General features: G+C 36.5%; 1 protein-coding gene across 2 annotated transcripts in view; it reads right to left on the bottom strand.

Moving 5' to 3' along the window:
* LOC123319437 overlaps positions 1-13,519 on the bottom strand; it is a 38,739-nt gene that overhangs the window by 13,644 nt on the left and 11,576 nt on the right. The window contains exon 2 of one of the 2 annotated variants that reach the window (XM_044906412.1): positions 10,824-11,170. The exons of the other annotated variant lie outside the window; for it this stretch is intronic. Within the exon in view, the coding sequence (XP_044762347.1) occupies positions 10,824-10,839 (16 nt within the window). The 5' untranslated portion in view covers positions 10,840-11,170. The remainder of the gene's footprint in view (positions 1-10,823; positions 11,171-13,519) is intronic. 2 annotated transcript variants of the gene reach the window in all.

Raw genomic sequence — 13,519 nt, 5'->3', positions numbered from 1 at the left:
GTTTACTTTCGCAAGATGCAAATTCTCAGCACAAAGTTGTAATTATTTAGAACTTCAAAATTAACGACAAAACGATATCACAATAATTCATAAAGGAATTCTGATAATTATTCACAATCATAGTTGGCAAATTTTATCAATTTGTTATACAGGGTGAATCCTGATAAACTGTACATACTTCTTTCACTGATAGGTGACACTCAGGCGATCCCAAAAATACCCCACATGTTGGGTTTTACAGCCTTCCTTCGTTTGATTGATGCAGGGCGATTTCCAGTTTTGGGTCATATTTTCAAAATGCTCCATTTTACAAATGAATCATCGCAAATTGAAATTCACGATATTTGGTGTACAGGATGACCACATGGATCTCTAAATAGATGTGGTCAGAGGTTTTAAATTTCCAGGACCGGACACGAATTTTCGATTTCATATACCTGTAGGTATATAGGAAAGTTGAAAATATGCCGTTGTATTTGAAATTACATTATATAACCTTCAATATGGCACCATAAAATTTCACAGCATACCCTCAAATTCTGAAAAAATAGTTATTTAATAAACTAGGTTATTAATGAAAACGATTAATGATTGAGATATCCCCTTATATTAATCTCTCACGCTCGAGTAAATCCCGAATTTCCCTCTTGGGCTCCCCAACTATTAGGCCCGGTTGTATAGGTTCAAATTGGAGCGGGATCAACATTGAACTTGTCAAAATTGTACTGAATTTGCAAAGTTGAGAGGGCTTCAAACTAAACCTCAGCTTGAACTTGAACTGAACAACGGGAGCTAAATTAGGCCATTTGGTGGATTTATGACCTCAACTGAAATACGAATTAAGTAACAACTGAGAATTGATGGAAATGAATACATTTGAACTGATCATTCGGAGCTAACAATAGAGAATAGTGCAATTTTTCATCTTTCATTTGAAAGATGAAAAATAAAAAAATATTAACAATTATGAATTCAATGTAGGTTCATATAGGGTTCATCTTGAAATCAATTTCTTTCATCATATATAAAGCCCGTTTGTAACAGCCGAGAATTCTCTACCAAACTTTGGTAAGTAAACGGCAGAGATTATTTTGTATGCAGCTGAACAGTGAATTTTACCGAAAGTACCGAACCATTCTCGGACTGTCCGAAATTCGAACCCGAATACAGCTATGTAGCTGTATTCGGGTTCGAATTTCGGACAGTCCGAGAATGGTTCTAGAACTGCGCAGAGGATTTAATACTAGGGCACAACAGTTTTGCGCAGTTCTAGAACAATTCTCGGACTGTCTGAAATTCAACCCGAATACAGCCTGTAACTGTAAAGAATTCACGGCGTATGAATTCTCGAGTAAATTCTCTAGAGAATTTTCGTCTGTTACAAATGGGCTTTAGTCTAAATTGGCACATAGATGAATGAAAAAACTCTGTCGTTGTTCCGGACGTCAGGCTCGAAGCAAACCCAATTCTATATTTTCAGTGTATCCTGTTTACAAACGCCTACTTAAGTAGTATAGTTGCTATTAATTGTTCATTCGTTTATTTTGTTTAGTTGTCCCCGGTGCCCCTCCTGGATAGGCCGGTGAATTACATCTATTATAATGTAAATGTGTTATATTTTAAGGTGAATTCTGTAGATCTTTTGAACATAGTTGCAATCAGTCAAAGTACCCATTTTTTCGAATTTCACAGATTAATATATTTTAATATTGAAAAATAAATGATTAATTAATATAATTCTGAATATTTTCCATTGTTCTGAGTTTATACAGGCTTTGCCTCAACTCTAACCATTTTTGTAATGATATTAATAATAATAAATTACTTGAAAATGGCGCATTATACCAGGGATTATGAAGAATACTTCATTTTTCAAAATGGTCAAATATTCAGGATTGCGCGTTGGGTTCTTTGAATTTCTGATATTTTTATGGCATGTTATGAAGAAACTGGTAGATTTGATTTCAATTTTGAATCCGCAGACAATGAATACTCGTATTCCGAAAATTATTGTATTCGATCATTTGTGACATATAACTGAAAATTTTTTTATGGGATTTTTAACAACCTATAATTTCTCAACCCAACTGAATTGGAAGGCGCACTTGATTAAAACTGTCGCTTTCTTCTCAATCAGTTTATAAACGTAGAAGGGATCAATTTGCATAACACGATCTTATTGAAATGTTTTCAGAGCATGAAATATTAACTATCACTCGCTGATTGAGTATAATCAGCGTAGAAAACCATCGGATGAATTGTATTTCGATTCAAATTAAGGCTGCAATGTGGAACATAAGACATGAACTACCTGCATACCTGGATATGAGCTACACACATTAAGATTACATTTGAAATTAAGAGTAAAATTGATGGGATAAGGCCAGAAAAAAGGAAAATCAATTCGATACCACGCCCACGTTTCGGTTTATTTAAAACCTTCCTCAGGGCTCTGGAAGAGCGATACAAAATTCACATTGATTGAGAAGCTATTATTGTTTTGTCTTGAGTTGAACAATGACAATATAATATGATACAAACTAACAAGAGTAACAACATTTCAGTTAATAACAACAACTATGAAAATAGAAGGCAGATTTATGCGATGTCTGAGAGTGTGAGAGAACAATTCACAAAAAAAAAACAAACATTAAATAAACACATAAAAAGGGGTTAAAATCTACTACACCCAAATTACTTTCGAATGTTATCTATAAGATAAACTGCCAAGACTGTGTGAGCTCTTATATCGGACAGACTGGTAGATATCTTGAAACAAGGCTATCCGAACATCGAAGCGATAGTATCAAGATCCACAACCCGATAAAAAAGAAGGATAACAATACTGCCTTAGCAGAACACTCCCTTAAAGAGTTGTATACCTTTGACTTTGATAATGTGACGGTTCTTGGAAAGCAGAGTATTTTAAAAAAGAGATTAATTCACGAAATGATCTCTATTGTCCAAGAACCCAACTCCATAAATAAGAGGACTCATATAGATCAGCTAAACACCGCATAGTTTAATAAAGAAAATGAAGAGAATAAAAAGGTAAATCATTTCTATTTCGATGACCATTCTTGTTTTTGTTCTTTGTTTCATGTCATGTTAAGTATCTGTGTTTTCGGTTGACACCTGGACGGATGGTTTATATTACGCTTGGTATGTTGATTCTTTTTGTTTATATACGAAGAAATAAATGTATCGCTCAGTTTCTGAATTACTTGAGTTAATGGAATTTTTACTTAAAGTTGACAGGGGACCAAGTTGATATTGTAAGTAATTTCATGTTCAAAAGTGTTTTTTATGTGTTTATTTAATGATTGTTTTTTTTTTTATTTTGTGAATGGTTCTCTCACACCCTCAGACATCGCACAAATCTGCCTTCTATTTTCATAGTTGTTGTTATCAACTGAAATGTTGTTACTCTTTTTAGTTTGTATCATATTATATTGCCATTGCTCAACTCAAGACAAAACAATAAATAGCTCCTCAATTAATGCGAATTTTGTATCGCTCTTCCAGAGCCCTGAGGAAGGTTTTAAATAAACCGAAACGTCGGCGTGGTATCGAATTGATTGTCCTTTCTTCTGGCCTTATCCCATCAATTTTACTCTTAATCTATATTAATAAAAGAGGATCTATGGTTTACTTCAAAATGCTTTATTGTTCAAACGATCGCACCAAATTGGACAATTCTTTTTTTGTTGTGTTTATTATTGTTAGGGCAAGGTTTATATAACAAAATATTCCCAAAAAAAATTGTACAGAACAGAAAAAAAGGCATTCCTTTTTCTTACGACCAATCGAACAATCACGATGAGTTAGTTATTATTATCTACCCTAGAAATAATTTAAATTGCAAAACTAGGTTTGCCGGGTCAGCTAGTTTCAAATATAAACAGAAGGCCGTGAATATATCCTTCATTAAGATTACATTTAGATTTCCACCCTCATTGAGTTAACGGTTTATAGTCGACCACAACATAAAATTTCAAATAAGAATTTTTTATAAATTGTAAAAAACGTTATTCTTAGCTCAATAAAAATGTTGCAGCTTTGAAACGATGATGCGGCACTTGAGGGTGTGAAACCTTAAGGATATTCGGGAAGAAAAGTTCAAATAAACCTGTTTTGAACCTCTAGAACTAGAAAACTCCTCTTGAACTCAGGCAACTCAGCATTATGTTTTTCTCTTATATATCGGCAGTCTTCTGCATTCTCCAATACTTGCACGAGGTCTGGATACATAGCGTTCCCCAATAAATCTAAATAAATTCGGCCAGTGAAACTACCAGGTATAAAAAAAGGCCGATTATGAGATTTCCATAAATACCCACCCAATCATTAAATTTTTAACACCTCATGAAATACTCTTGCATTTTCATCTGACCAAAACCGACAGTTATGCCGGTTTAGAATGCAGTTAAGGTGAAATGAACACGCGTCCGAAAAACATGTGGTTTTGATTACCGTTAATCATTTCACTGACCACTTCACAGAACTGGAGTCGACGATCAGAATCATCCTCATTCAGTGCCTGAACCAATCGTATCTCATAAGGATGGAATTTATATGTTGTGGAAACACCAGATACATCGGACAATTTCCTAGTACTAAAGGTCGGATCAATTGCTACATGACCTGAGACAGTCATGTCTCTCGCTTCGTCTCTTCCATGCACCCTTTTTTTGTTTCCGAAAACACTAGCGACGAATTTGGCAACCAGTTGCAGTGGATACATTTTTTCCAGGATATCGTTCGTTAAATAAAGCCGCTGTTGTTCACGCAGAATCGTTATTTCTAAAAAATAATTTTATCACACACTACGGAATACACCATTTTAATGACACTACAAATTTACAATCGTTTTGACGCATGTAACGTTCTTAAAAATTCACGATAGACTAGGGTGAATGAAAAACATGGTCCATCTACTTTTTTTAACAAAAAATTTATACTCTTTTTGACAAAAAATTAATACTTTTTTTTGACAAAAAATTAACCACATAACTATACTGCATTCACATTTATTTTAGCAGTCGGTTGGCCATGAAATAATTTTCTCAAGTTTTTTGGTAACTAGAACGGAGTAAAGTTGGCACTCATGAAATGTCGTTAATGTCCATTGAACTAAAGTCTTTAGTTCAATGTTAATGTCATAACGCTGTTGCCACAACTCATATCAATTAATATTACGAAAATGGCGAAAGTGAAAAGAAACAGGGTTTCAGAAAGTGCTATTGAGAATTCAGGTCCGCTCATTCGAATAGTTATACCCTGATATTCTTAAATCCACAATACGTCAGACGGTAGCGAACATATTTAATGTAAGAGAATTAATATAATGTTTCATCTGAATCTAAACGAGTTATATTTCAGCTGAATATTTCCACAATCAGAAAGATTGTGAATGAAGAGGATGACAAAGAATTTCCTTCTATTGGGAGACCCAAAAAAGTGGTGGCATTTGAGAATTTTATGTTTGAGTGAATTAATGCGAAATGTTTACTACAGGATTTTCGATGAATGTCATCGTAGAATAAGTTCCCGAAAATTGATTTTTCTATTTTTCATTTGACTTGTCCTATACATTGTAAATGTCTTAAGGTACCAATAAATACCTAAATATTATTATTGTAACGTTTTCTTCGCTTAATTAAAACGTCCAACTTATTAAAATTATTTATTTACACTTAATACACTTACAACTCACAAACTAACTATCACACTACTATTTATTTCCACTCTTGTTTATTTCCACTAGTCGCTTGCACTGTTACTGTACTTGTACTTGTGCTTGCCTACCTGCTCCTCCGCTCGGCTTATATAGGCGCCGGAAACATTCAGGTACCTTCGCGGTTATTCTAGACTAGAAGCTCTCGACCGCCCTGGTTCTCGAAAGGTCCGACCGCAAGGGCCGGACTGGTTACACTGTCCCCTCCTTAAGCCTGTTCTGTCCCAGAACAGATTTAGTGAATTTCTCCGAGGACCGTGGCGAAATCTGCACTCATCACCATTCCTACAGTAGCCATTCTGATGGAAGTAGCACTCCACTGTTTTTCCAGGCTCCCTGGCCTGCTTTGGGTTGAAACTGCACACCAGGATCCGTATACCAGTCCCCTGAAATACCACCTCCAGCATGCTTCGCACAACTCGCCAATTTAGCTGGTCCAATCCACAACCGAGCTTGGGAACAGCTAATTTCCTAACCCCAAAGCGTTGAAGGTCTTCTTTCAAGCTATGCAGTGCCGTCCATAGATTCTGATAGGTTGGCTTCTGATAGGAATGTTGCTTTGTGACTAAGTAATAAATGAACCGACATTCAGCCTTCAATTTCAAAACTTTCCCGATTCTTGGCTGCTGTCGCAATAGTTGTTCCTGACGTCCAAATTTATTTCTGAATACTCTGGCTATTCCTTTGCTCATACGAAGGTCCTCCGCTACGCAATGAGCGAGAGAGTATTCCTCAGACACGGTAAAGAGATCTTGATGTACTTCCTGTGTAACGCCGAACCGTGCAACGTGTATCTCACCATAACAATCCATAAACTTCTGGTAATCGCTGCTACCTTGCATCGGGGCTTCCACAAGTCGTACCTCTTCTTTGTCCTGCGCGTACGGGGCTAATCGGTTGAAATGGACAACCTTTGGTTTTCCTCTGGGGAGCTTCCTTATCCGGTAAAGTACATCATTTATCCTCTTGATTATTTCATACGGTCCCTCCCACTGTCTCTGCAGCTTAGGTGAAAAACCTTTCCTCCTTTGTGGATTATGTAGCCACACCAGATCTCCAGTGGTGAATCCACCTTCAATAGCCTTGATGTCGTAGCGCATTTTCATTCGGTCACTTGCTTGCTGCATTTGATTGCGTACCTTGTCATGAATGTAATCGAGCTTGTTCCTTAATTTACTAACGTAGTCCTCCCCAGCTACGTCTTCTCCAGGCTTACATCCAAACTCTAAGTCGCAAGGCAGCCTTATTTCTCGGCCGAACATTATACTGGCTGGAGTTTCCTTGGTAGATTCTTGAACCGAAGATCTATATGCCATGGTGAATAGATGTAAATATTCATCCCAATCCCGCTGGTGATCAGAACCTACTTTGGCTAGATGTTTTCCCATGGTCCGATTCATTCGTTCGACCATGCCGTCTGATTGTGGATGAAGAGGTGTAGTCCTTGTTTTATGAATCCCCAATTTGCTGCATACTTCTTGGAATAACTTCGACTCAAAATTTCGGCCTTGATCACAATGCAGCTCCAGAGGTATTCCAAATCTGCAGAAGAATTCTCTGACCAATTTATCAGCTACCGTATTTGCCTCTTGATTAGGAATACCGTAGGCTTCCACCCATTTCGTGAAATAGTCCATCGCTACCAAAATGTACTTGTTTCCATGGACTGTTTCGGGAAAGGGGCCAGCGATGTCGATAGCTACTCGTTCCATGGGGGATCCGACGTTATATTGCCTCATTGGTGCTTTTCCTTTACCATAAGGTCCGTTAGCAGCAGCGCAAACCTTGCATCTTCTACACCAATCTTTAACGTCCCTCTTACAATTTGGCCAATAGAATCGCTGCCTTACTTTTTCTAACGTCTTGGTTATCCCGAAATGTCCACCTGAAGTTCCATTATGTAGTCTGGTCAGAATGTCTGTCACACGGCTCTTTGGCACAATCAACTGAAGTCTCTGCTCAGTTCCATCTTCATTTACCCAACAACGTTTCAGAAGACCTCCATCAATCTTCAATGTTTCCCATTGTGCCCAATACGACTTTACATTCTGGCTCAGTCTGGATACTTCTTCCCAAGTAGGTCGTCTACCGCTCTTCTTCCAACTCAGGATTACTTTCAAGTCGTTATCTTCCTCTTGTGCTCTTTGAATTTCTTCAGGTAGCCAGTCGTCTTCGATTACGGTGGTTCGCCTTAAATCGATCTTTTCTTCCAGGCGCGAACAATGGCTGGAATTCTGGAGACACTCAATGGTTTTGGTCGAGCCATTGTCTACCACAGCGACTCCTTTTATTTTCCCAGCTGTAGCCCGTTCAAATTCTGGACGATTTTGCTTGAAATGCCTCCTTTTGTTGCAGTTCCAGCACACAGCATCCTTTTTCCTAGCAAGCAATATTCTGCGGACTTTTTCTCTGACAATCTCCTCAACAGATCGATCTGTTTCTTGCTCTTGTCTTACACGAAGGTGTCCCCTATGCGACGCTTGCTTCGCTGCTTCGATTTCCAAAGCCCGGGCTAAGGCATCATCTACCGTCTTAGGGCGTGCTAGTCTCAGGGCTTGTTGTATTTCGCTATCCTTTATCCCATCCACGAATGTCTGGATTGATAGCTGTTCCAGGAAGCTATCTGGAGCAGATGGATAAGCCAGCCTGACTAATCTCGCCACATCAGCTTCAAACTCCTGGAGATTTTCCCCTGTTTTCTGCACTCTGTTCTTTATTTGTGCATGGTATACTTGTTGTAGATGAGCATCACCATATCTCATCTGAAGTTTCGATGTAAGAACTTCGTAACAGGCTTGTTGACTCTCCAGGATCGTCTGCAGAATGTTGAGCGCCTCTCCTCGTAGAGCTATAATTAATGCCGTGGCTTTTTCGTTGTCGTTCCAATTGTTCACCAGGGCAGCAGCTTCAAACTGTTTTTGATATGTCGACCAGGGTATTTTTCCATCAAAAGTTGGAGGCTTGATCTTCATTCTACTACCTTCGCCGTCATTTTCCGCTTTCGCTGTGCTGTAGGGTGTTGAAGCCAGAAAATCGGTTCTGTTTGACATTCTTTTCAAGGAATCTATCAACTTGGAATGATGTTCAATTATTCCTGCCATTTCTTCAAACTTGCCGTTAACCTTGTCAAACTTTTCATCAACTTCGTCAAATTTTCCACTCACTATATCGAATCTCTCGTCCACTTTATCGAATTTTTTATTTATGGTTTCCAGTTTCTCATCCAATTTATCTGATAGTTGACTCACCACATCGTTACAATTTTCCCTAATCTGGTCCATTTTCTCATTCAATTTCTCATCAATTTTCTCATTTAATTTTCTGGAATTTTCTTCCATTTGTTCATTCAACTTACATGAGTTCTCATCCATTTTCTCATTCAACTTACAAGAGTTCTCGTCCATTTTCTCATTCAATTTTCGAGAATTTTCTTCCATTCTTTCGTTCATCTTACTCAAAAAGTCCATTACCGATTGAGTCTCCATTGCGTTCTGCAATCTTGTGGTCACTGGCATTAACAAATAACCGAAAATATTTATTTAATTCGAGCGATGTTGAACCGCACACTTGACACCAATGTAACGTTTTCTTCGCTTAATTAAAACGTCCAACTTATTAAAATTATTTATTTACACTTAATACACTTACAACTCACAAACTAACTATCACACTACTATTTATTTCCACTCTTGTTTATTTCCACTAGTCGCTTGCACTGTTACTGTACTTGTACTTGTGCTTGCCTACCTGCTCCTCCGCTCGGCTTATATAGGCGCCGGAAACATTCAGGTACCTTCGCGGTTATTCTAGACTAGAAGCTCTCGACCGCTCTGGTTCTCGAAAGGTCCGACCGCAAGGGCCGGACTGGTTACATTATTATATCAATGCATTAAGATGAACGCGCCAGTTGTCCTGCTAATTGTTTATTTATGTGAAATTTTTGTTCAAAGGTGAAGTTCATCTTGATTGAAACTTCCTTTAATTCCTTTTACTTTTATTGATGCAAAATGATTTTTGTTGAAGAATTTAACATTCTTGTAATTATCTGTTAATACCTTCAGGTGATACCCATTCCCAACCACTGCAACATTTGTATTTCATCTTCGGGTTGATATTTTTGAAATCTACAACTGATGTAACATATTCAAACTTTAGTCAAAGAAGATAACGAACATTAACTCTCCTCAAGCTAGTGCATATTATGATATTATACTGATCTCTTGTATTTGCAATGCAAATAACTGGATTTAGTATGCCTTCAATCAGTTTGTATAAACTTCAATTATGTTCGTCACATATTTTCCGAAGAGATTCGAAATTGTGATAAAATACGTAATAACAGAAACTTTTACGTAGAACGGGCAACATAGCGTTGATTTAAAACCCAAAAATGTTTTGACAAGCGTCATTACCCCACATTTTCGTACTATACAGAGTGAAATGTGTCAAATTTCCATGGCCAACCGACTGCTAAAATAAAAGTGATTGGAGCATACTAAATATCTTTGAAATATGTCGGATACCAATATTATTCTCGACATAAATTCCACATTGGCTCTTTCACTATTTTCGCTGTTACTGATGGATATTTTGAAGCGAAATTTTAGAATCAGATAGTAATCTATACAATCTTCAAAATTAGTTATTGTAAAACCCGTTACCCCTATTTAAAACCCAGCGATTGCGCTCACCCCTGATAGGGGGTTAAAGGATGAAAAAAGTGGAAAAGTTGTTCCCCTTCGAATCAGTCCGAGAGATTTTCCACATTTTTATTTTGAAGCCAGAAAATCGAGGTATTAAGTTTTAGTGGGATCGCACTCTATAAAACTCATATAATAATATAATATAAGGAATTAACGGAAGCTTCGGGCACGATAATTCTGGAAATACCAGTAAGTTCTTATTACCCTTCGCGAATCTGAACACTTAGGGCAACAGTAAAAAAGTTGGAAACGTATTCGATCCTTTGAATCTCTGTGAAATAGATATTCCATATCAAATATCATTCTAAGATATCTTGATGCTGGACGATATTTGGAATCATATTGAAGTATTTTTCATTCAAACAAAAAGCCTGCATCCTTACTTATCTCATTTTCCATGCGTTGTAATTATAAACTCCACCTCCACTGGTTCTTCTCTTGAAGAAACTGATAAGACCAAGTGTTACAGCCACCTTAGCCACTATGGCGGCTTTCATGAACAGCAACTTTATTACGAAAATCATCAAAGGTATGATCGCTGTAGATATCATGAAAGGTATAAACATTAGTGGCATGATTCTTTTCACCAAACTCTGTTGTTTCTTCTGGCCCTTGCGTTTCTTTTGCCCCCCTGCAGCTCCACCATGGCCCCCTCCGCCCACGTTACCAAATTTCGAGTCTTTTCTCGATGATTTCGATTCAACGATAGGGGAAGGGTCGTTTGGAGTTTCTGAAAATAATACCATAAATCAATAAAGAGTATACTGTAACAAAAAACCATCATGGATTGTGAAATTTTGGATTATAAGAGGGGAGTTGTATGCATAAAAATTCAATTAGATGCAATTGGAATATATATTTTTTCATTCTATTAACATAAGTTAGTGGCGGGAAAAAATCGAATAGAATTTAAACAGAGTGCGAACGGTCACAAAAAGATTAAAATATAGCCTCAAATGTTTTTCCAAATTTTTTAACGATCAGAATTCTCAGGATAGTTTTTACATTTTAATAAAATAATTGGAATGAAAATAGCTCAAAAAAATTTTTTATATTTTTTTTTAAGAATAGAGATAAGAATATAAATTTCACATTCATCATCTGCTGATATTTCCTTTAACTACAATAAGTCATCCAACAAAAATTCCGAGAATCATTTCTCTTGAGAAAAGTAGTCGAAAAATTTTTTTACTGTTCCGGTCCATGATTTCGATATTTTCAGGAGCTGCAATAATTCTCTAGGAATTCAGAGTAAAATAACTTTTATTTTCAAATGATATCACTTTCTTCTAATTTTGATAATTTTTGCATGTTACATCATAGACTTTAGAATTTGAAACTAAAACTATGCTAAGCTTGTACAATCTTCTTTTCACTTTGCATCAAAAATTTAAAATTTTACAGTTAATGATTCGTTTCTACTCGTACGTTGTTTCTATGGTTTTTTGTTACATTAGAACTCATTCCCATTTTAACACTTTTTTGATTTATGGTTAGTATTCTCATTATCCATCATTCACTGATCATTTCGTAAAACCCAATCATAAAAAATTCATTACTTAGTTCATTTTCGTTCATTTTCTCGAAAACTTTTCCTTCAATTTCCTATAACTTCCTGTAACTAAAGCATGAAAAAGCTTCTGAAGTAATTATTTCATTGAACTGAAGATTATTCAGAATAAATTTTGATAGCTGTTACTCGTACATAGTTTTTGTATAAGAAAAGGCGTTAATAATCAGAACTAGTCACATGATCTGCAAAAGTGATAGGTAGATACCGTAGTAAAAGTAATTCAGGCCATTTCAGAGCGGACATAATTTCATACGACACGTAGGCATAAAAGAAAAGATAGATGCTTTATTGTGTCAACTACATTCCACAAATGTTTACACTCGTCACAAAATTTTGCATTGCCTATTGAATGAAGTAGAAAAAATGTGGAAATGACGGGAGTAAGGAGCTTCTTGTCTTTGGTCAATCTTAAACCAGACAGGGCATCCATCCACGTACTTATACTACTAATGGCTTCTTGACCCCAATAAAAAAACTAGTACATAAGTATATCGCTCTCAAATAAAGTTTTGATGGTCTGGTTGCTTAATAGTTTTTATTTTCTTTAATTTTATGCCTTTAACTTCGAAATCATCGGCTGTCAACGAATTTTCCCAAGGATATTTTCCTTTAACTACTGATCTACCCTGCGTGGCCTATTGGTGTAAACACAACTCTACAAGAAATCACAAGGAGTCAAGTCTGGACTTCTGGAAGGACTCGCGATTCGATCACGCGCAAGAAGCGTTAGGGCCTTTTCTGCCCTAAACTTCGATCTAAACATCATTAATGATATATCTTCCAAACATTGTCTGCAGCTTAATAAGGATAAGATCGTTGCCATCTTATGTGGAAGGAGAGGAGAGAGGATTAAATTTTTGAATGAAAATATCGATATCTGATATTGTTAGATTTTGCGACCGAGTTGAAGATTTGTTTGGTTAATAATAATAATAATAATAATAATAATAATTTATTGATCCTGTTAGACATCAAACAATGTATAGGACAAGTCACAGAAATCAGACCATTACAATTGATCACATAAATATTCACTAACCGAGTAATAACAATTCTTTAAGAGCAATTCTTTGACCACTTTCTTGAAATTCTTCAGACTAAGAGATCTTATATTCGCAGGAAGATTATTAAAAAGCTTAATGCATTGATAAGATGGTGACATCTGGTACTTAGATGTTCTGTGTTTTGGAAATGACAGCACTGTTTTATTTCGGGTGTTGTAATTGTGAAAAGCAGACAGCTTCGTCAGATGGTTTTCATTTTCTTTGGCATATACCAGGCACTTGAGAATGAATATGGAAGCGACAGTCAAAATATTGTTCCTCTTGAAAACCGGTTTACAAGAACTGCGAGGTGCAATACTGAACATCATACGTATAATCCTCTTTTGGGTTATGGAAACTCTACCAACGTCCGTTGAGTTCCCCCATAGCATAATATTATAAGAGATATGACTGTAAACAAGACTATAGTAGACATTCATTAGTGATTGCAGAGGAACAACAT

The sequence above is a fragment of the Coccinella septempunctata genome, chromosome 8, assembly GCF_907165205.1.
Source record: "Coccinella septempunctata chromosome 8, icCocSept1.1, whole genome shotgun sequence".
In the NCBI taxonomy this organism is placed as follows: Eukaryota; Metazoa; Arthropoda; class Insecta; order Coleoptera; family Coccinellidae; genus Coccinella; species Coccinella septempunctata.
The sequence above is the reverse complement of the archived record's forward strand: the minus strand, read 5'-3'. Positions and strand labels throughout refer to the sequence as shown.